Raw genomic sequence first — 24,366 nt, 5'->3', positions numbered from 1 at the left:
GACCTAATACAGCCCAGCAGCTGAACCACTGTTTAACATCTTAAATATAAAAATGTCATCCTTCACCTTAGATATATACTGCAGCTGAACAACATGCCTTACATATTTTGGATAACTGACATGCTTTAGTATTTCCAAATACAGTATTTGGAAAGAAGAAACTTTTGGAAACAGACTTCAAAGGAGAACTATAGCTTGGGAAGCAGGAAAGAGGAAATTGTTTCTTATTGCAGATTTCAAAGCAGCAATCTTTATTTTGACTTTAACAGATAGTCACTAGCTGATCCACCATCTGTAAGCCAGCATAAAAACAGGTAGAGATGATATAGATCATCTGTACACTCTCAGAGAGGTATCTACATTTTAAAATAGGAAAAAAAATTCCTACTTCATGTCCCAGAAAGGGGATACCACATCTTTCACCTTACAGTATTAAGTCTCTTCTCAGATCCTCTGTTAATAGGATTCCTTTAGCCAGCAGATGGATTGTGAATACAGGCAGTTTCATCTACTAAAAGACAACATAAATCATCATTGAGAAAGGAGAGACCGCAGTAAGGTTATCACCATACAGCCTTCTCCATGAAAGGTTTGCATTAAAGCATTAGTGAAATTAATTCATCTTTCATAAGAGCTTTGAGCAGTATCTGTGATCTATGATAACAACCAATTTCTCACTATGGGAAAAAAAAAATTACTCAGGCCTGATAGACTACACAAATCTGCTTTTTTTTAAATGGCCTAACATTATCTAGAGTGTTGCTCCCAGAGGCATCATTTGAGTCTTATGCCTAGCCAAGAGTACCCATAAATCAAGACAGAAAGTTTTGTTAGTTTTATATGCAGTGGGCTGTAATTATTTTGAATTGCATTATGCCTCAATCATTGTAATTACTTTTAGATCATCCTTAAGCAGCAGTAATAAAAAGAAAAGGAATCAGTCTTAAACCATTTCTCACACAAAACATTGTAAATGTGATATGAGAAGTCTGGCTAAAACACACAAGAGCATGAAAATGTAACGTTTGGGCAGATATGCTGCTCACGCATTCTGCTGTGTCAGCTTAAATTTTCAAAATACACATTATTTTGTGGTCTTTTAATTAGCATAGTTATAACCAACACTTGTCTAGGAAGGAAATGGGTGATCACGAGATTAATTTTAGCCTTAAAAATAGAAACAGGTATATGAGAATCAAAACTATGTCACTGTTGTTTTTTTGATGTTGCTGTACTTATGTGTGCTTGAGAGACTCTTTGGTCTTCAGTCCAAAATGAAAAACAGCATAGTGTAAAAATCATCACAATTATTTTCTAAATTTTCAAGTCATGTGAAAAATACACTGGTTTGGGCTATGCTAGGTTGCACACCAAATGAGCACGGAAAATCACAGAACTGTAAATATTGATGCTGCTATTATCTGCATTATTGTAGTCCTGGAGAGTCCATACCACTTTCCCACTGCTTGAAGCTCTGAAATAAAATGGGTAAATCCCACAGTCTGTTCTACAAGTCTTGCCACAACACTATTACAAGCAGTTGTGCTGTGTGCAGGAACAGAACTAAACTTTCAAGGTGCTTCAGGGATTTGTTCCTATCTTAATTGCAAGTGTTTGTGGATTCTCTCCTTTCTTATTATTCCCCCCCCAGGTAAATAGTATCCCTGACAACACCAGAACATGGTGCTTTCTCCTTAGAAAAGTAATTTAAGGTAACGTAACGAATGGGAACAGTATGAAGGTGTCAGATCTCCAAAAGGTACTGAGCTGCTTCTTGGGTTATGGACCTAATAATCCTGTACCTAAAGCAGCACTGCAGGGTGTATTGAATATAGTAGCTATTGCTCTAAATACAAACGTGGGGCCAACTGATCCCTGAGCACCCACAAGAAACGAACACAACCCTTGGTCCACAAAACAGTGGGGGAAAGCCACTAGACTCAACCATTTCTCCAAGAGACTGTGAAGAATTGTTCATGTAAGAGGCAGTAATAAACGGTGCTGAACAAGTTACAAATTTGCCAGTCTCACGATGAAACAACAGCAGTGAAATAACCATGGAAATAATTCTTCCTGGGTATCAATGAACAATCCATAATTTGGCCTATTTCTGTTAAGCGTGACAACAGCGCTCACACACTGCTGTTCAGTGCTCTCAGTATTACAATCAAATCATTCAACAGCACTGTTCGTTTCCTACTTACGTTGTCAATTACCCATACTGCTACAGTTTATTGCTGATGGAGGAGAAAAACAACTATCCAAGTAACTGCTTGAAGTTCCTTCAAAACAATATAACACTTAACTTCAAAGAAGTATTTAAGATGTTTATTCACAGGAGGTAAAAGCTAGTAAAATTATGTCAAAGGCAATTTCCCTTCCAGTATAGAGATACAGAATATAAAAATAAATAATTTAGTGTCGAAGTCAAGAAAAAGAATAACCTACATTCCAACAACCCTGTAATTATTTATGCAATGCTCTTCCAAGCACACACACACTATGTAAACATCTCTAACTGTGTATATTTACAAATTCTAAATTAATTTTTAAAGTTTATTTAGTTCTTCCTTATGTAAAGTAGTAACATGCCTGTTTGATCCACAAATGTTATAGGAATTCAACAAATTTATTCGCTTGGCTTGTAGTAAACACTAATCATTAAACACCCATGTTCTAGATGTTCCTAAGAAATTAAAAGTGAGAAACTAAAGCAAACATCAAAGAAGAGAATTGCAGGCAAAGACTGCATTTACAGGTGCATTTGCACTTGCAGGTGCAGTGGAAGAAAACCCTCAGCTGTGCTTGTGTTTCTGGGTTTGACAAGACCTCCACCTTCAACTTCAAACATGCAGCACTCCCCAGTTCTTAAGAGAACAACAAAAAAATGGAGTATGAAGGCAGTGTCAGAGGGAAACATCAATATATTTTCAAGTTACGTGTATTCTTGCACCAATAAGAAACCACCTTTTCCCTACATACTTGCAGTGACTGCAGTAGTACCTAGCTGTACTGAGCAGAAACCAGTATCGGCTGCAACCACGATTACAGAGCTGCTGCCACTGAATGCAAATGGAATCCATTCAAAGTCGCATCTCACCCTGCCAAGGAGTAAGTATCCCTGAAACAGACTTGCAGTTGGCACTGTGTGCTATTTCTTCGGTTGTAAATGCACAAACAAGTCTTTTCATCACTGTCTCCATCCTTCACAAGAATCTCTACTATACAAAGAACTCTATTTGAATTTGGTAAATCCATGCAATGACTTAAAACATATATTATAGATGACAAGAAACTGACAAACAAACAAATAAAAACCCAAGACTCAATTCTGACCTTATTTACATTACTGAGAGCAGCACTCAAGTAATCAGAGCAAATCAGAATCAAACCTAGCATTTGGGAATGCTCCACAGGATTGTACGTACCTCAGGGAAATAATCCTGTGGAAACTTCTCTTTTTCCAGCATGGGTGTGCTTTCTAAAGTGTCTGAGTAGATTTCTTTCCCAGTAACCTTTTTATACTTCTTAGCTAGGAAGAGATACAAACCAAAATTAACATACATATCTTTAACATTATAAGCAAATTACAGCACTCATTGGCAAAGCAGTGGCATCTGCGAAATAGGTGGTAGGGTCTTAGCAAAAATATGCAAGCACTGAGCTGTTCTGGGTGGAAAAAAAAGAGACCACTAAACCATGTACAAACGTACTTGTTTATATCAGACATCTTTAAGCTATACAGTTATGGGTAGTGTTATTTCTGCTATCCAGAGCACTGTAAAGTGTTGGAGCTCTAATTATGAACCAGGTCTCTGTACACCCTTGCACTCAAACTTTCCGGCTTGGTTCTTCCAGGAGATGCCTGTTTGTGTCCTCGGCCAGCATCCAGCAATCTATGCTGGATAATTACCAGAAAAATTAATTAATACAAAACACATTAACGTGAAAAATGTTACTTATGAGTAGTGATTATCTGTACATTTTATCTAGCAACTCTTTTTTTCAGATTCTAAGTCTACCTACCTAAGCATCAACTGACGCACATCTGTAATACATTATTAATCACATCTTTTACCCATCAAACAAGTACATAATAATTCATTTAGATAATCTCAGCTTTTTGCCTTTTGCTTTAGATCAACAATATTGACAATCATCATCAAGTTAGTGTTTGGCCACACTTATATCGTCTGCTGGGCTAGCTTTGTCAGTGGGGGGTGTGTGATTTTTGTCACTCTAGAACTAACCCAGTAATGCTGGTGGAACTCCTAATGAAAGATGAGTTGACCACAAGCTGAGCAGCCCATTCCTTTTGTGGAACTGAAATGTGGTAGACTTGTTTTTAATTAAGATTTGTCTCTGCAAAGAAAGGTGACATCCTCAAGTCATGCACTGAAGTAATTCAAACACTACAAAGCCCTGAGAGAAAACAAGAAATGTGAAAAAAAGTTCTTCTATGAACAAACTAAATGTTTTCCCTCAGGGATGTTAGAGTAGCAGAGAGTATGCTGCACCAAAACCAAGTGGGTTACTGATTGATCTAGAACAGGAAAATTAGAAATTCCCTTCTGTTATGTCCTAAACCAGAAATGGGGCCAGTCAATGATATTCAGAAACAGCCATGCGAAACCTGATAAAAAGAGGAAATTCATCTTCTACTTAAGGCATTATTTTGCTGGGCAACTTAGTGCCCCAGACTGTCAGACTTGAGCAAGATCCTGAAAAAGACTGGATATTCATAACTATTTAAATACCTAGGACTACAACAGAGATCATACATGCATGAACAGAGCCTTACTTAGACAGGACAGTTGTTAAGCTTCACGACCTAACCAAAACAGACTCCTGAGGTGCAACTGCCTCACAGCTGCGCATCAGAGGATTTCCTCTGGATCTCTGCCATGTTTAGAAACAGTTACTGGACCAGACAGAACAGTGGTCTGATGCAGTACAGCCATCCCTGCATGCATGGGTGGAAAAGATTTTCAACTGCCAACTTCCCCATTACCTACATGTCAGCCTTCATCAGGCAAGAAGGCCAGTAACATAAATTGCCAAGTTTCAGTTGGGTGTTCCTTAGTCAGTTAAGTGACTGAAAATGATTAAAACAATAATAATCAGATCTCAGGACAAAAAGGCATTCTTTTTTTTTCTTATTTCCTCCTGAAATGTTCTGTGCTTATACAGGCAGCTCAGTCAACTCTGAACTATTTGTGTAGTCACTTGAAAACCTTTAGAGTAAAAAAAAGGGTCTTATTTTTGAATGGCCTTGACTGATACTAGGCCTTCTGCATCAGTTCTCCTGATCAGATTATTTCAAACCAAGAAAGTAAAAATCTTGCTCTGGGAAAATGCAGAAGATGACGGGGATTCACTCCATCCAAATCCTGTATCAGCTGCTCTGTGACCCTGTAGCTACTCACCTCTTTCCCATTATCCATTTCTGGCTATTAGCACATGAGGTTGACATGTGGATTTAAAGTGGAAATGGGTGCTGTGTTTGTAAAAGAGACTTAGTGGTAAAGCACATCACTTTCCAAAGTCTTTAATGAATGGTTACATCACAGACAGAAACAGCACAGACTCTTCAGCCTTAACAATCAATCTATGGATCTATACAGCTCATGAACAAGAGGTTCTGCTTCTTGATCCACTTTGTACTCAGTCTCTCTCCTGATCAGGGCAATGTATTGGCATGTCTAAAGACAAGAACCTGACCTAATTTACCAAACTCCTCCAACACAGGAATCCTGGCAGCTATCTTACAGCTACCATCTAAGCTGGAACTACCCAGCTGGACTGAGTTTTGACTAGGAACGCATAAGAGAAAAACTCCAAAACAACTATTATCAAGAGCCCTGAACTGTCCAGTTATACTGGATATCTGGTGAAAATACAAAGCAATACAAACACTTGTCACTTTAAGTTGTCTAGATAAAATATTTTATATAATCTGAGGAAGCATTTACTGTAATGTAGCAATATATCTTCAGGGAAAAAAGAAAGTATCATTCTTTATGTGCCAATCACTTTGAGATCTGGCTCCCACAGGAAGACTAAACAAATATCCTGATAAACTAATGTGGCATCATTCTAAGTAGATCATGGATGGATATGCCTCTTTCACTAAGTTTTAACAGTGTCAGCAAAAAGATCCCGATGTCATTCAGGATACAGAAAACATTTGGCAGAACCGTAAGGACTGAAGGCTTCTGCTGTGAGAACCTAAATAAAAGGTAGCACTTGGCAGAAAGGAGGCACTTTACCATCAACTTACATTAACATCAATGCTTAATATGAACCAGTGATTCATTTACACGACTGCTGAGAATCAAATGCAGGAGGAAAGAAGCATGCCTTCTCATGTATCTCCAAGTAAAAAAACTACCAGGCTGTTTCTGATTTCACACCAGAGAAAATGAGATTCTTTCTGTAAATCAAAGTGGTAGACTGAAACTGGCCTAATACCCCAATCAGCAAACCCCTCTATTGGATGACGGCCCTTTAGAACAAATAGCTTGTCAATAGTTTAAAATGTAAGTGAACTTTTGGGCCCCTGACCACTGTAAAAATAGCCCAACACCTCCTATGCTGTAGCAAATAATACGTGAGGCTGTAGGAGAAAATTGTTATCATTTTAAAACTCAAATATGTCTTCCTGAGAACTGAAAAACAGAGACCATCTTTTTTTTTCCAAAGACTGTATTCAGTCACATCCAACTGTGCAGTGAATTTTGAAAAGACACAGTGACGTTACAGGAATATTGAATTGTATATAAACATCTTTTTTTGCATGCTTTTGAGTAGAACCAGAATTTCATAATGATTTTTGTGCAGAGAACGTTTGTATCCATTTGGATTTTTCCTCTGATTTAAGAGCTTAATACACTGTGAAAATGTCAATAGTCATGAGAGAAGAGGCAAGTTTTACATTTTCCCTGAAAGATGGGAGCCTTCAGGGTCATATTTTACAAACACTACACTGGGAGACTGATTCTGCTCTACTTTAAGAGAACAGCGGGTGACTTACAACACCGATTCAGTGTAGCACCTGCTTTCCTTGGATTTTTATTACGAGTTTTTTCTTCCCAAGTGATGATTGGGCCAAACACATCTTTATGTGCATGGTTCACATATCTGGCTTTGCTAAGGTTTTGCCAAGCAAAATGAAGCACTGAACATTTACAGCATTTATTTTTTTAACAAGTATCTGCTTATTTCTTTATATTGATTATTTGCCCCTACACTTTTTCCTTCCATTTTCTCTCTTTTTAAAAATTCTTACATTTTCTTTTAAAAGCCATACGGTAGTGAATAAGCTGTCAATCGATGATTAATAAACCCAGAAAACTCTTCTTTCCCTAAAACAGTTGTCATTTGGCTCTGTGAGATGTCACTAGAGCAGGACAGCTCTTGTCTATGACCAGCAGGAGGGACCTTCAGGTGGAATTAAGAGTGAAAACGCTAGTCCTCCAGCGCTGGCGTGATGAAGTTGTGGGCTCAGGAATTAGGTGTGCAGATACAGTTCACATATTACTGATACACAAAGCCATTCACGTGGCAAAATAAATAAACAGTTACTAACAGTGGACCAGCAGGCTGTTCAGTCCAGGGACTGGGGTAACTACCTTGGACGCCCAGCTTCACGTGCAATGCCAACTTCCTCCAATATTCCCACCCTGTACACAGTTCACCTGATAATACTATCATTACTTAGTGCCTGCAAAACTGTTCTAGTTTGGGAGAAAGTCTAGCTATGACCTCTCATTAGAAGTCCCTATATTGCTATTCAGTTTTCCAGTACGGACTCTCAGAAACAAAATCTACTCTGAACTGCCTATTATATTATAGCTAAAATTCTCCTTCAGCATTGAAAGCAATGATGACAGGAGGACTTATGTTGGCTACATCTTGAATTGCTGTATACGTAGAACTACCATTCAAATATTTCAGGGAAGGAAGACCCTGTACCCTCAATTACAAGAGCAGAGAGAATCTGTCTCTACTGAGAACAAAAATAATGAATCTATATAATTAAGACAATTAGTTCACTCCATAGTTACTACCATTTCAACAGTGTCTCAAATTAATGGGATGCTAGATGTAGTGTTAATGTGATTCAGCTCAGTAAGCGAAAAGAAGCTCAGAAGATTTTTGTATTTAATATAGAGACAGTTCCCAACTGAAATAACATAAATTTTATATAATCTTTTCTATATACACCTCAGGAAGCATTCAATAATTTTCTATGATATTTAATGTACATAGCCTAGCATTACTTTTAAACTTCTGAGATTTAGCAAGACCTCCAACCTGACCGATCAATGTGGGTTAAAAACAATGACAACCTCCTACTGACCTGCACTGCTTCAAAGTAATTTAAGCCATAAATCTACCTCAGCTGCTTTGCAAAATGACCATCACTGTTGGACGTTTAAGGTCTTGGTCCTATATCTGATCTACATGGAACAACCTTGTGGCCGTTCAGAGTTCTTTTGAAATCATCAGGGATCTCTATGGATCCAAAGGTCCATCTGCATGGGAATGATTAATGCACACATTTTCAACCTGTGGCCTGTCCATTGACTTCTTCTAAGAGGTCTATAAAAGGTAAGAAAAGTAACATCTGTCATAAATGGACTTGCATGCATTATACAGAACTCCACATAACATGGAAAAAACTTCCAGGCACCATATTCAGAAAAGATGCCAGAAAAGCTGCCTTGATGTATAAAGCCACTTGACAATCAACAACATTTAATTCCTTTGCTTACCTTTAAAATCAAACTGGTAGATGTTTTTCAAAGATTCATGAAGAAAGTAAAAGCTTCCTAGAGCCTGTAAAAGACAACAAAAAGAAATTATAAAAATATCTACTTTTGGCTAACAAAAAAGTATCATGCTCTCCAATTAAAAAAAAGTAAGAAGAAAATAAATACTAATAAATAAAATTCCTCATTTTTACATTTTCTAAGATCTTCAAAAATATTCATTTCCTTTGTTGCTTCTCTGAAGTTTCATAAGCCATTATAAAGAAGATCCTTAACAGCTGACTAAGCATGGTAAGGGCACAATTACCAGGTGTACTTTTAGAAAGACCAAATGGATGGATGCAATTAGTAATACAGACAAGTACCTTTCTAAACAATGAACACAACCCCACAATTCTTTTACAAAAGCCTGACAATTTCTGCTTCACTTTCAGAGCAAAACACATGCTTTTGGAGACTGCAGTACAGAAGCAAGAGAACGGTTGAGAGATTCAATAGCTTTTGAGAGCCAAGCACAGGTTTTCCATCTTCCTATCGAGTTGTGCAGAGTGAATGACTTTGCCAGCTGCAGAGCAGGCATAAGACTTAAAATCTAACAGAAGCATTGGGAATACTTGTACACGCTTGTACAGCCTTCCCTGTCCTAAGTGTTTTGAGAATAACTGTAATGACTTAACAGTACAGTATGTCCATCTCTGCTAGCTACACTTGGAGAGCAACTGCTACTCCTAGCTTTGGTGTGAAGCCTACAGAGGCAAGTATTTTCTCACAATGCACTGACCAAAAGAGAAAGAATATACCAATATCTAGTAGAGGGGGTTAGATGTCTGAATACATGTTAAGTTTCTTGACACTGGCAGAACTGATGTATTTCTAAGTATAAGCAGAAACAGCGTTTAATGCCCACAACAATACATGAAAAATTTGAGTTACTATTGAAAATAAAATACTATGTGTTTGTAGTCTGGATTTAGATAGGACTTACAATTCCTTCTGTTGATCTAGTCCTGAGCAACTATTCTCTTTAGTTTTTTTCAAAACAGTGACTTAATCCAACTATGGAATTCTGTTACAGTTTTAATGATTAGTCCATGACCAAGTAAAGCATGTAAACATAGAAGTAATCTCTCCTGCATTCAGAAAAGCTTATAAACTCCCATCCCAGCAAAACGATTTTAAAAGGATACTGAAGTCCACCTATATTCAGCAAAACATTAGTACCTCTTTCTTACAAATACAAAGTAATTTCCTGGTTTCTGAAGATTTCTGAGATCTTAATCCTGAGTCCATTATTAAAGAGAGCATCTTTGTTCAGGATACCACCTAAGCATACCCCTTAGTTGCACAGGCACAAGCACTTTGGCCCCAACGTGGACGAGAGCTGAAATGCCATCTGTCTTCAGACTGACCATAGTGTAGGGTGTGTTATCTGGCTGGTGAGAACAGCAGTCAGCCTACTGTGGATTTTAGGACCCTTTTCTCTGCCACAGAGTTCCCATAACATATGAGGAAATCCAATCCAAGCTTCTCAAGTCTAATAAGTATATATTCCTCATTTTCTGGATACCCACTCTCAGACTTCTGGGATCCAGTTTACGGAAGGCCTGAGTAAACTCAGCTGCAACTGGCACTAATGGCACTATGCTCCAAATACACACATCATAGCAGAGTGAAAATAATGCTTGTTCCAAATCAGTGTCTTACGCAAGTAAAATAAAGAAATGAAGACCTGAAGTGCAACAGACCATCTAGCCCAGAGGTGGTTCTTAAACACGGCAGGTAAAATGCCCATGGTCACACACTAGCAGCAGAAAGTGCCAATGCAGACCCTGCAGAGGCTGGTGAAGGAATGCTACATGGCTTACCAGGTCAGGAAGAGCTGGCCATCCCTCATCTGGTCCAGTACTGGCCACCCAGACAGGACCCAGCGCATCCTAGACCTATGTGTTTTAGCTAAGCTGTTTCAGAGACATGCATGAAAGACAACATAGAAAGACAACCCTCTTAGCACAGAAAGGACTGTTCCTCCACCAGAACATTTTCCAGGGTTTGCAAGTTACAACTGTAGGCCATGCCTGATAAACAATTTTCTAACTTGCACCTAAAAACCTCTGCAGAAGAGGCTTCCACAACCTCCTGATGCAGCCTGACATAATTTTTCCCTACCCTGAAACTTACAAAGTTTCCTTAACAGGGACAACCCTCTTTGCCTTCCGGCTCCAGTCTTTTCTTCCTATCCTCACAGCAGGGACCCCTGCCCCTTTTCCAGTGAACCTCCATGGACTGGAAGGCTGCTAACCTGGGGTGCTCAAGCTGAGACAGTCCCTTCCCGGCTCCATTTATGCCATGGAAGCTTTGCCAAAATGTCACCTATACATACGGAGAGCTTGCTGCTTGCTTTTACTTCTTCGCAGTCATAAAATACACTGTTTTCCTCCAGTTATAGAAGAGAGTAAAGGAAAATCAAATGAGAAAGGAAAAAGTACTGTAAATAGACTTTATAGTGGAATATAAAAAATGTATAAATTTTAAATGAGAACTTGATGAGCCTTTAAATACATCTGATGCACTCAACAGAAATTGAGGGGGAAAAAAGGAGCCTGCCACTAGATAAACTCTTATAGAGAAGTATAAAAGAAGCAACGCTTTAAACAAAAAGGATGGTTTAGTTTCGTTTTGTCTTTTACTGCTATAACGACAGAGACCCTCCTGGCAGAGTAGTGTTTTGGTTCAGTGACTGCTGCATTATTTATGAGACGCTGCACATCCAGAGATTAAACATTTGCTGATTTGTCAAAAGCACAAACATGAGGTCCTGCCCATCTCCTTGACATATTAGTCCATCCAACAGAAAACACTGTCACACATTTAACTGATGAGTACACTTCCCTGTGACCCAGTCAGCTTCCTTTAGGTCTTTGGTTTTCTTTTTTATAACATGCAGGAGGCAAATAAGAAAATGCAGGAGACACTCTTGTAGAGGACTCAAGGTTAACTATCCCACAACAAGGACACACTGCCAGAAAAAAAATAAATCCTGATATAAGATAAAAACATTGCCACCTGATATTTAATTTTTAACTGAAGAAATTGTCATTAGCAATAGAAAATGCTCCTGTCAAGCTAAACTTTCAGTATAGTCTGGCCTTTGGATTTTAAAAACAGGAGATTATTCTTAAATAGCAGTATGTTTACAGAGAGGTTTTTTTGTAGAGAAAAGTAGATTTTGCCTCTCAGAGAGCTAAAACTAGATAAAAGTCTTAAAATCACATGCAAGCTACAGGTAAAATTAAATTGTTGTACTTAAAAATAACTTTCCTAAACTCACTTACAAAGCCCCCAGTTAAAACAAAGAAAGAAAAATACAGTTCCTCTCACAACTTTAAATTTTGTGGGAAGGCAGCAAATCCTCTGTTAAAACTGCCTGCTGCTTTGATTGCACATAGGCAACACTGCTCAGACACATCATCATCAAGGAAAAACACAGATGGAAGAAAGTTATTTTCAGAATTCTCCTTGATAAAACAAAGTTACAGTGAGGTTGATCAGAAATGGGGGCTTGGGATGGGGTTAGAACATGGGGCTCAGCTGTGGTACCCTTCCTTCATGCAGACTTGTGAAGGTAGCGACAGTGACTGAGTTCGTCAATACTGCTCAGATGAGTAGGCGTCTCCTAATATGGTTCTGTATCACAGAATTTCACCTTATGCGTAAGCATCTGATGTTCTTAACATTGATGCATTTTAAACACACACAGTTTTTATCCCACTGAAATCAGTGTGATCAATTATGAAGTAAAGTACTTCTGAGTGGAAGGACACTACAGCTGAGCTCTTACCTGCTTATTTATTTAGAGAGCTGACCTTAGATAAAAGCTTACAAATATAAATAATTCCAATCTGATCTCTCTCTCTCTATATATATTACAGAATAAGGAAAGTATAAACATCTGGATGAGTTCTCAGTTACAAAAATCTAGTTAACTACGATTAGTCTATTATACTAGAAGCTGTTATTAACTTAATAGAGTGCATTAATCATAGAATCATAGAATCATAGAATCACAGAATCGTTTAGGTTGGAAAAGACCTTTAAGATCATTGAGTCCAACCATCAACCCAACACCACCATGCCCACTAAACCACGTCCTGAAAGTCATGTTCTCTAGCCTTAAGTCATTCTCCCCTCTCCTACTCCTTCTGAATTCTTCCCAGCTGGTCCATCTCTTTCTTCAATGCACAGGACAAAATCTGACACATAAAGATTATGCTTTGTTATATAATATTACTCTTTTAAGAACTCAGTGTAAGGATACAGTTTTATTTCAGCTCCTTATACGGGCTTCAGAAGAAAAAAAATGAACCTCAGCAAGCATCTGGAAAACATCATCCCAAATGCCTCAAGTCTCAAAAATTTAAAAGCAAATGAAAAAGGGATCCTGGAATGGGAAATCCTGGGCTACATCAGCAACACATGGCCAATTCAGCCTACCTATAACATCTAAATACTGTTTTTAAGGGAGCTTTTCTTCTTCTCATAATCTAGGATACACAGCAGAATCATGCAGGCTGGAAGGGACTTTTGGAATCTGCAGTACAACCCCTGTCCAAAGCAGGGCTGACAACTGGGCTGCTCAGGGCATTGCCCAGATGATTCAAAAACCTCCAGGGCTGGAGACGGCCTCCGCTTTTGAAGCCTCTGTTTCAGTGTTTGACCACCTTCAGGGTAAACCTTTTTCCCTTTATTCTCATTGTATTCTCATTGGAATTCCCCTTTCCACAGCTGAGATGGCAATGTAAGGCTAACTAAAAAAAAATATTTGGAAATAGTGACCTATCCAAATCAGGCAAAAATAATTTTAAAGACAGGTGAAAATTTAAATCTAGGCAACAGGATTATGAGTTCTGAAGCTTCGCTACCTAACATGTCAATACATAAACCAAGAAGAACCAAGATGCTCCAAAACCTGTTTTATTTAGATGCCATAATTCTATTAAAAATAGTGCTGCCACTTGTGCTCAAGCTACAACTTTATTTCTGAGCATCCTGATTTGCTCACTGCTTGACTTCTTACAGCTTTAACCTTGTTTTTAAAAACTAATTTTGCAGAATTATGTGGCAAAAATTTGGTTTGATAGTCTACATTTGTAGCACTGAATGTCAACTAACTCTGCACAAAGAATGTCCGATAGTGACTAAGTAACACTGTACAGTTTCAGGAACTGATACTACTAACATTAAGATAGGCTTTGACTGTGCAATTCTAAACACACCATTGAAAAGAAGCAAAAATAGAATGGAATGGAAATTACGGCTATCACTATCTTCCGCATTGTTACAGACTTAATCAGGTTTATGTACATAAACGTTAACTTGTAAAAACGATGGAGTGCAGTTATAATTCACTGCCCTAACGCAATGAAATATAAGTGAAAAGAAACTTTCTTTCAGGGTCTCATGCCCAGGCCCTTTTCTTGAGGAGATTAGGTTAATTCAATTTATTTCTCATAAAATGACAGTTTAACAATAAAGTTAAATGATATTAATTCCAAGTCTAGAACTTTGCTTTATTTTCTTATTTACAATTTTAATATTCTTTGGAAAAAGTAGTGGCACATACAGTAGCAGTAGTACATACACTATCTAAGTAATATAATACAGAAACACATTACAAATTAAAAACCACCCCAAACAGTTCAACATTTAAAAATTTCAAATGTAGAGAAAGAAAACTATTATTTGTTCCAATTTAAGGACTGTTGAAATTGATTACTTCTGCTGCTAGCACAGATTCTATGTCATCTGTAAGCAGGTCCTTTTACTAAAATGCAACCTCAGAAGTCGTGTTGCGTATTGTACCTTACTTTCTCAGTTTCTGTTACATCTATGTTACTGACTGCAGAACAGTGAATCAACAAATCTGCAAATATTTAAGCCCTCTTTACAACAGTCTTTCTAGAGTAGAAGCCTGAAAAATAATATGCACCGAGAGTCACCAAAGTTGACTTTACTGTACAGCTGGGGAGGATGCACATTTTGCAACTGCAGGCCCCCCATGGACAGTGCTGCAGTTATCCCCTGAATGGATGAATCTGTCGACTTTCATCTCAGGCATTCAGAGCAACCTCATTTCTGAGATTAAGGCTCAGACACAGTGCCACAAGCTCTTGGTAGCCACTCTGAACCCGAATTGTAGTGGTACTGCACCAAGAAACGAACAGGAGACAGTGTACACTCTGCTGTATGCGTAATGTCTTACCAGAATGAAGTGAAGGGAGCAGCCACAGTCTTCTCTGCTTGATTTTCCAAGTAGTCTGCAAACACAGACTAGTCATGGAAACTGAATTTCAGTAGCCCTGTTGCAGAGTGATGAATGGATAGCTCACAGTTAGGCTCAGATCAGAAAGTTCTTTGTTAGGCCAACCTGCCAACCCTTGGGTCTGTAACTGTATTAAAATCACCTTGTAGGCAGTAATACCAGGAGTTACTAAAAGTTCAGGAAGATCAGCACAACCTGCTGACCTTCAGGTGGTCACAGGGACCGCATGTGTCATTTTCTGCACTGATCAGCCAGGTGCCTTTCTACCCTACAAGTAAAGCCAGGAACTGACAAAATAGAAAGGGCTTCATCAGAGTTTGAGTTGCATACTTGCTCCCATAAGCATACGTACAATTCAAAGTAATACCTGTGGGTATGAGGAAATACCACACGGTCACTGCTGCTGGCTCTATTTAAATTTATTCACATTTTGCTTCATAGAGGAGTTTAAGCATTGTAAATAGGCAGGAATGTATATATACACCCTAACTAAAATAGCTGAAAGTATCAAAGCGAAAAGTCAGATAGGACAGTTATGAACAACAGTAATTTTTAGCTTGGCCAAGCAGCTTAGAAACGCACAACAATGTTAGAACTGATTGCTGATTATTCTTCTGTCTCCCCTGCACACTATAACTAAACAGCTCTGCTGTTAACACTCCTAAAATCAAATCGTTAGACCTGCACACAAAATCCTACAGGTAGACAACGGAAGATTTCCTCTGTGAACTCCTAGAAACTCTTTCAATATCACAACCACTAATTGTAGAGTACACAGTCAAACACATCCTAGCTTTTCAAAGCTTTTGTGAGACTGGCCCTTATGGAAACGTTCAGGAACTCAGTGAAAAGGCCAGGCAATTATCTCATGACCAATACTGTTACTAACAAACTGCCTTTTTTCAGGACTGACAGAAGTACCTGCCTGTTCTTACCATGTGCGTGTACAGAACTGTACTGCCAGCAGTAGAAACAGATAGCAAAATTTAACTTACAGTTAGCGCATATTTATTAGAAGTGCTTTGCATCTCCCCCACCCAATGTATTATGGAGAAAAAACTAGGTATCTTCTCCCTGTTAGCAGACTGAAGTTAAAAGTTCACTGCTTTTAATTAGGTGCCAGAATGATACTCCGTACAATACTGGAAATGTCTTTCATTATTCCATGCCAAAAGACTCACCTGGAAAACCTGGTACTAATGGCGAGATAAACAAATTTGTTCTGATGGATTACACATCTGGCATTATCAAAAATGTTATTCCTTTGATTATACAGAGATCTTGCCACAAAAGTCTGGAGATTTAAACAGCCATAGTTTTTTTAAACAGCTAATTGGCATAATTTCTTTTTAAAGTACGTCATTTCAACTGTGGAAATTTAATGTGTAAAGGAAATACCTGAATAAAAGTTTAATTACTGTAGAGAGTAAACATTTACTGCATTACCTCACTAAATGTGATAAAGTTAATATATAAAGATTGCTTTAAATAAATTTTAAATAAATTGCCAATGATGACACAGAAACTGTAATTCATGTAGTCATAAAATCCATAATTAGCTTTAATGAATATTTAAAGTCAAAGTTCAACCCAACTTTTTCAATGTTTAACCTACTATATCAATACAGTTCAAGGAATTCATTTATCATCGAACATGACAATGTCTGAATATTAATGAGCGCGGGGTACTGCTGACAGGAAGCCCGTATCTCTTACCAGTCTTTTTGGCTGTGCTGTACGTCAACAGTGTGTTTGTCGTGCCTGGTATTATTGATTACTTGCCTGTTTTGCTAGCAACAATTAAAAAAATATTTTACATATTTATAAACCTGAACATCAAGAGCACGTATTAGTTTCCCATTAGTAAAATGGAGTCTATTAGCTGCCACATTTCAGTCAGGGGAAACACGGCAAATGAGAAGTTGCAGCAGCTCCAGGCGGGAAGACAGTAACTCCGTGGCGGAGCACCGTGACCGGGTACCGTGTGGGAACGCCTTACCTGGACTCACTTCTGCCGCTGTGAAGCTCAAGAGACTTCGAAGAGAAAAACCTGCGATGGGACACGGCGCAGGCCCTCACGTACTTCCCCACGGCCTAGGCCCTAACGTAGGCCCCGCGGCCTCTCCGGCGGGGGCACGCAGGCCCCGGGTGCTGGCAGCGGCACCCACCTCACCGCCCTGGCCCGGCCTCTGCCGCCGGGCTGCCTGCTCCTGGCCGCCAAGGGGCCACCAAGAGGCGGTGGGTGCTCAGCGGCCTCGCACCCCCGGGCCGGGCCTCGCACCCCCGGGCCGGGCCGGCGGCCTCCACAGGGCCTTGCCTGGGAAGGAGCTGCCAGCAGAGGGGGGGGTCCCGCCAGCCTCGGCCAACGGTGGGGAGCGCCCGGCCTTCCCTGGGTCACTGTGGCGGAACGGCTCTCAAATTCTGCTAGGAAACGAGCCACAGGCTACCTTGGGCTTCTGTGGCAGTCCAGAAACACTTCGAAACAACTGCCCTTAGTTTTCTGTAAAAAGAGTTGATTGTGGTAGAATCGTCACTTTCCAAGGAGTGAAGAAAGGGCACGAGGCAAGGACAGACTGGTCCGGACACACCAAAACGGCGACCGCCGAAGTAACCACAAATAATGTTCAAGTATTCACTTGTCAACCCTGTTCAGAGGCTACTTGATCCAGCATAGCTAAATTAACACTAAATGTCTATTATTCATTCAAGGTTAAAAAACCAGGCTGCGTACACAGATCAACTCATTATAAAATAGTCTATCACTTTTTATTTGCAAACAAATTAGGTGTCCGGCAATTTATCATTTCCTGAATTAGACTTATCAGCTAAAGTACATACAATTAAACTGCTATTGAGCTTTGCAACCCCCCCCCGCAAACAGGCCTCATCTACCTGACGTGCAGACAGCTGGAGCCCAAACCAGACCATTTCAAACAATTACACACTACTTCTGCAGCTTCGTACCTCAAACACAGCTATCAGCTTAATTTCAACAGTATTTGAATAATTATACCTTTAATAAAGTGTAAAAGTGAGCGGGCTCCAAAGACTCAGTGACAAACTTAAAAAACTCTCTTGGTGTGCTGTAACTTGGTCTGTATCAAAAATACGTGCTTAGTTACATGTGATCCTCTCATTAAAGCAAATGGAATTGCTCACGTGAGAAGAGTAAAACCACTGGCAGGATTGGTACTGAAGACTCTCTTACTCCATAAAACCCAAACCAATGTTATGTATCATAATATAAACATACCTATGTTGTAAAGAGGCAACTTGCAATACCACCACTTGCTTGCACAATTGCTAGTATCTTAACAGTTTCTCCAGTGACCATTTCCCAATTAAGTCAATGATGCTGAAGCAGTGGAGACTTCTGATAAACAGAAGCCTGCAGGTATAGCTGCTGGGGGCAGGGGGGGGGGGGCGGAAAAAAAGGGTATCTAGCACTAGGTCTACCCAAATCCTGGTCATTAGTTTACTATAATTATATTAGAACCCTACCTGCAGAGATACTTCTGCATTTCTAGATTAATTTCCACATGCTGGTTTTGACTTTAAAAGTTCCAATTTGTTTGTAATCTATTTATTTTATGGACCTGCCAATTTTTCAGACTGACTCTCAGCCATATTGTTGCAGCTAGGCAGTGAAGTTACACTACTGACTACTTTGTCCCAGATGAATAACCTCACACATTCCATGTTTCCAGCTCCAATGAGTTGTCAGAACATGCCGTGTGACTTCTAACCATCCTCAACTAATTTTAATCCCACAGTCTTTACTGTTAAGTTGTAGTTTAGCAGAACCAGATGTATCTTTAACAGCTAGCACTGCTCCCTCACTCTTTTCCTTCTTACTTCTTCAGAACAGTTAAGTGTGAGACCAATAGCAACTGAACTATCAAGAGGAATAGTCACTATAAATATACGACTAAAAAATCCAAGTAATTAAAAAATAAATTATGGGGTGGTTTTTTTGTTTTATAATAGTCAAATTATAAACAATTATAATTTGTTTAAAATTATAATTTAAAATAATTTAAATTAAAATTATAATTTAAAATAATTTAAAAAATAACAGGAAACAATTAATCCATGAGTGTTTATGGATAGTTTTATAATTTGGACTATTTATTTCTAGACTTATTGCCAAGATTTAGATATTTTCAAATAGGCTTATCTGTTTAGGTTTCTAAAAAGGATGGACCTGTCTACATGACAAACTGGAGTAACTGTTTTAAAAATTCCAAGATATCTAAATCCCAAGTAATTTAGATGCTTAATCAAGAGACTATCTTAAAAAAATAACTTGGCCCGGTTCTTATGGATACCTCGGAGATGTCTCTCTGCTAACAGCAACCATCAATAGTACATTTTCAGGAAGAAAATGAAGTCCCAGGAGCTTTCATTTTCCTGTTCTGAAGACTAACAAAATAAGTGATCTTCAGCTAACATGATCCACCTCTACTACCTTCTCTTTATAATTTCTTTACTGCATCAATACAGCAAATGAAAAATCATATTCAATGTTAAAGATTCTTTGGGACTAGTTAATTTAAGAAGGAAAGAAAAAATTAACAAACGAAAAGTCTGAGCTATGTATCAACATGTCTGGTAAGTAAATGAATAATCTATATGTAACCTACCACACTGGCAAAGAATATTTAATACCACTTTCAATACTGACATATTTCACAAAAAGATTTAACATTTTAATTACAAATCAATTCAATTAAAACGAGTATCATACAGAGGTTCTTTTTCTTAAAACCAAGATTACTGACAGACCAAGGAGCCAACGTGCGTTAATGTATGCTAAACAGTTAAAAAAAATAGGCTACTTATCAATATTCCTGAACTCAGAGTAGAACCTTCACAAAGTCATTAATCATACTGTTATTTAATATTTCTATTACACAAGCACTCTGGAGGCCCCCAATCAGGATAAGAGGCACACAGCTTGGCTCCTCACCAATAGAAAGGGAGGTTGTCTGAATACAGGATTCAAAACTATAATTCAGGGCCACACTCTGAATTCTGCCCCAGCAACTTGTTAATAGGCCGGCCTGCAAGAAGTGCATGTGATCAAACAGCCAAAACCTCTGCTGAGGACTCCACCGATGGCTTCAAAGCCAGAACAAAGTACACTACACTGCTCTGAATATTCACGGGTTCTTCAGTATGAGAAGAGATAGAAATAAAACCTAATTTCTACCTGTAAGCATAGCAGACAGAATAAGCATCAAGTGTACCCAGAAAGAGATAGGCAGTTAACTGCTTAAATACTTAACAGTTATTTCAGTGTTAAACCTCACAGAGAGCCAAAAATATTCCCCAAGCAGTTGTAAAGCTCTTGATAAACAGAGCTCAAAATATTGTACAAAGAGCCAGATTTAGCCAGTGGATATTGGTAACAGTTCCTGAACTTCGAGAAACTGATCTTGAGTCTCAGATTGCAGAAAATAATATAAAAGTGAAGAATATTATTTTTCAGGAAGCAAGCTATATTCTATTTCACATTTATTTTTGTAATCATTTTAGGAGTGTAACCAACAGCAACAGAGACCAAAGCAGCACTTCACCTCTTCCAGAAATTTATTTCTTATTCCCATATACTTCTATCCTTCCAGTACTGCACGAGTGAGTGCACCACACAAACCGCCAAAGGGATGCAGCTGTGAAAAAGGCAGAAGTGATCTGAGCATGCAGCACATGAGATACAGCCACAGATAGAAAAGCATTAACGCAGCCATGGAGCGCGATGATGGTGCATCATCTGGAACCACATTAACAATTCTGATCACCCATGTAAAAGGTTTGACCACACTGAAAAAAGGCCAGCAGGATGACAGAAGAAGATCTTGTCATGGAAGAAGTGACTAAAAGAGTCAGCCTCTGTATCCCAGCAAAACAAAGGAAAGCTGCAAATAAACCACAGATGAGGAGTAGCACTGGGGAATGGAAAGAACGATTTAAGCTGAAGAGCAACACTGACACAGGACAAAGCAGATCCAGACTGAACAGAAATTAATCTAGACTAGTTACAGGCATCTGATAACCATGAAGAGAGACCGACTACATGCAATATCCTTCTGGGAACATTCCCCTGATCTGCGAGGGCAGAAGGGAGATGCTGTGAGGGCAAAAATCCCGACTAGTTCTGAAGCAAAACTTGACAGACATACGTGAGCCCAGCAAGAAACTTGGGGCAATTGCTTTCAGTCTTTTGCTCCTACGAATCAGTGGCTCCTTCACTACCAGCCAAACCCGGCATGCTCCTCTGGTCAGTAAGAGAGTTGTACACAGGAGAGCTCCACACAGCACTTGGGGCCAGCAGGCAGGAATAGAAATGCTCTGCATGAATCCCTTACGGCTTATGCACCTTGTAAGGTGGCTGATCTGCGCTGTGCTTTCACAACCAGTGACCAATCCCTCCCGACTGTGTTATATAAGGTATGATTTGCCTTCAGCAGTGCTACTGGAACTGGGATGCAACTTGGATGGCTTCTGATCAGATGGGAGAGACTGCTGTATGTTTAACATTTTACCATATTTTTCTCCTACTTAAAAAAAAAAAAAAAAAGCACTTCATTTTGTAGGAAATTGGTCAGCTGGATGACTCTTACCCCATTTACTTGATTCTAAATAATTTTAATTTTAAAAACTTTAAACCAATTCAGTATTTCATTTATATTTTCTTACATAATACACTCAAGATGGTAAATTCAATTTGATGAGGAGGGATTAATGCCCATTTCATTTAGTATTATACAGGTCATCTCCAAATAGGAAAGTACCATGTGGTAAAAGGTTGTATTTAGCATGTCACAGTCACTGGCGGTTGTTTTGTATCTCAAAGAACCTTTGTAACTGCCTCAAAGTAAGAGATGATTGATTTACAAAGTACCAAATTTCAAATTTCATATTCTAGGACTAAACAACAAATAATTGGACAAAGCTGTCCCCCTGTCTGACCCATCACAATCAAGCCCCTTTCAAGGTTGACTGCCTGCATAAGAAATATGTGCATAATTTCATTTTGTCTCCTGTCCAACATCCAATGTTAGAAGTTAATTAAATTGCTTGTCCATTGTATTCATCCACTTACAAAGTTAATGATATTCTGTTCCTGAATTAAAGAGAATTTTATAAAGCCTGCACTATAGAACCTGGCATGCTGTACACTGAGGAGCTGAACTCTGTCATGGTTCCTGATTGCAGCTCTCCTAATTAGGAAACAAAATGAACGTTTCTGCGTCTGCCAATGCAGAGGACAAGTCATTCCAACAGCGAGGGTAAATGCTTCGTACAATAGCAACTTAATAATATCTCATGTTTGACTATAATAAATTCTGCAGGATTAATAAACCTGTTAAATTTTTAAATTACCATAACAAGCATGAACTGCAGTGTAACAAGACAGCCTTGCAAGGGCGGCAACCTTGAGGACACTGAAATCGCTGGGTTCTCATTCTTGCATGAGAAGAAGAAGGAAAACATAATAATATGGCCATCTACTGGAGCCAGCGGAGAAGCTAGGATTAATAATTTAAACTATGCTACCTTTGTGCTTTTGGCCTAGATACAAAGATCTGGTACCTGTGCATCAGCCTTTCTAGCAACCACACAATCAGAAGTGTAATGCAGATGCAAATCAAGCACCTGTTAACAGCAAACTCCTACACTCCAGGAAAGCTGCTGATGACAGTGCTGAAGCCATCATATGAGTCAAAGCTAGAATTAAGCACAAAGCCTACATGCCGTATGAGAAAAACCAACCATGTGGTTGAGTAAAAACCATCAGAATACTGCCCTGCACAGCAGTCCTGTTTGAGGATCCTCTTTTCCATATTCAGCAAGAAACAGCCATCCATGACTTACATCACTGGAGACGCAGTCTGTCTCACCTCAGCCTTTCTAATTGGTGTCGTCCACATTACGACCGTGCTGCAGCTGGGAGGAGGACTGCCGCACGCACAGACCCGCCGAAGCCACCTTTCCCCAGCCTTGGGACAGCCGAGCGCCGGCGGCGGGAGCTTCAGCCCAGCCGATGCGAGCAGAGCGGAGGTCGGTCGTGTCCTCGGGACATCATCCCGCACTTGGGTCCAGACTGCGTGGCTTTGCGTGAAGCAGCGTGCCACGTCAACCGGCGTTACAGAACTGCTCCAGGGTCAGGCTTCGCAGCTGGACTCCAGCGGATGTATTCCCTCAGCCAGCGCCTCTGCAAACAACTGTCATCCCTGTCAAAACCTCACCTAAGGTGTTTCCAGGTTATGGGGTACAAAACCTACACCGTCGTGCTCTTTGTTCAATGTAATCGTATTGGCAAGTCAAGCATAGGATGGCAAAATAGCAGCCATGTGACACATACAAGAGAAAGCCAGAGTCTCTCTAACGCAGAGTGTGACGGCAATGGTACCTGGACTGAAGGCAATGCACTTGTAACCCTCTTCTTAATACCCTCCCTAAACATAAGTTCTCAGGCTTCACTACAACATGCAGAAAAAGTCTGAAGTCTCTGAAAACACCACCAAAAAAGTAAGGTTTTCAGTGCCTATTTATATCACCACAGTTATGTACTGAACAACAAATACAGTGAGAATTGCCCATATTTGAAAAACAGAATGTCTGCTGACTTTTACCAACTTAATACAACATATTTTACTTTAAAAAATAGAAAAATGTCTGTCTCCCAGCTTTTGTCTTTCATCCAACGCTGCTGATACAGAGTTGGTATTAAAAATCAGAAGTGTTACTTCATTGACACTCTGAGCAGATAAACTTGATTCAGTGCAATGACTCTTCACTGTCTTACTCTGTACATTGGCATTTCAGCAAGAGACAAAGATGCATACTGTAAGTTTTTTAATTATTATTGCCAACAAGAAGCCAAACCCAGTATTTACTAACAGGCTTCATTTCACTGTAATGAAGAGCAATATAATTTATGTGATTAGGTATTATAAGCCCCTGCACCCTTTGCACCACTTGCTGCACTGATTCCATAAAGGTACGATGATACAAAACAAAGCAGCAACTATATAATGATTTAAGCTTACTCTGTCGAAGTTCATTAAAAATATTGAAAATTGAGTTAGGAAGAATCCTAAAAAAAATTTCAGTGTATGCAAACTAAAATAAAAGCATAAATGAAAACATGTCCAGCATAGTTGGTTTAGTGAACATAATAAAATATCATGATTACTGAAAAGAAAATAATTTTCCTGGAATTATATACAATAATTAAATGTAAAATAACAGAATGCCTGCTGCCAT

The 24,366-nt window shown here is 39.1% G+C and overlaps 1 protein-coding gene across 2 annotated transcripts in view; it reads right to left on the bottom strand.

The window, feature by feature from the left end:
- The window catches only part of INPP5A (inositol polyphosphate-5-phosphatase A), a 259,043-nt gene that overhangs the window by 112,551 nt on the left and 122,126 nt on the right, over positions 1-24,366 (bottom strand). For both annotated transcript variants that reach the window (XM_069797312.1, XM_069797313.1), the window contains exons 5-6: positions 8,778-8,841; positions 3,429-3,532 (exon numbers count right to left, since the gene is read on the bottom strand). In XM_069797312.1, coding sequence (XP_069653413.1) covers positions 3,429-3,532; positions 8,778-8,841 — 168 coding nt within the window. The remainder of the gene's footprint in view (positions 1-3,428; positions 3,533-8,777; positions 8,842-24,366) is intronic.

The sequence above is a fragment of the Haliaeetus albicilla genome, chromosome 11, assembly GCF_947461875.1.
Source record: "Haliaeetus albicilla chromosome 11, bHalAlb1.1, whole genome shotgun sequence".
Lineage (NCBI taxonomy): Eukaryota > Metazoa > Chordata > Aves > Accipitriformes > Accipitridae > Haliaeetus > Haliaeetus albicilla.
The sequence above is the reverse complement of the archived record's forward strand: the minus strand, read 5'-3'. Positions and strand labels throughout refer to the sequence as shown.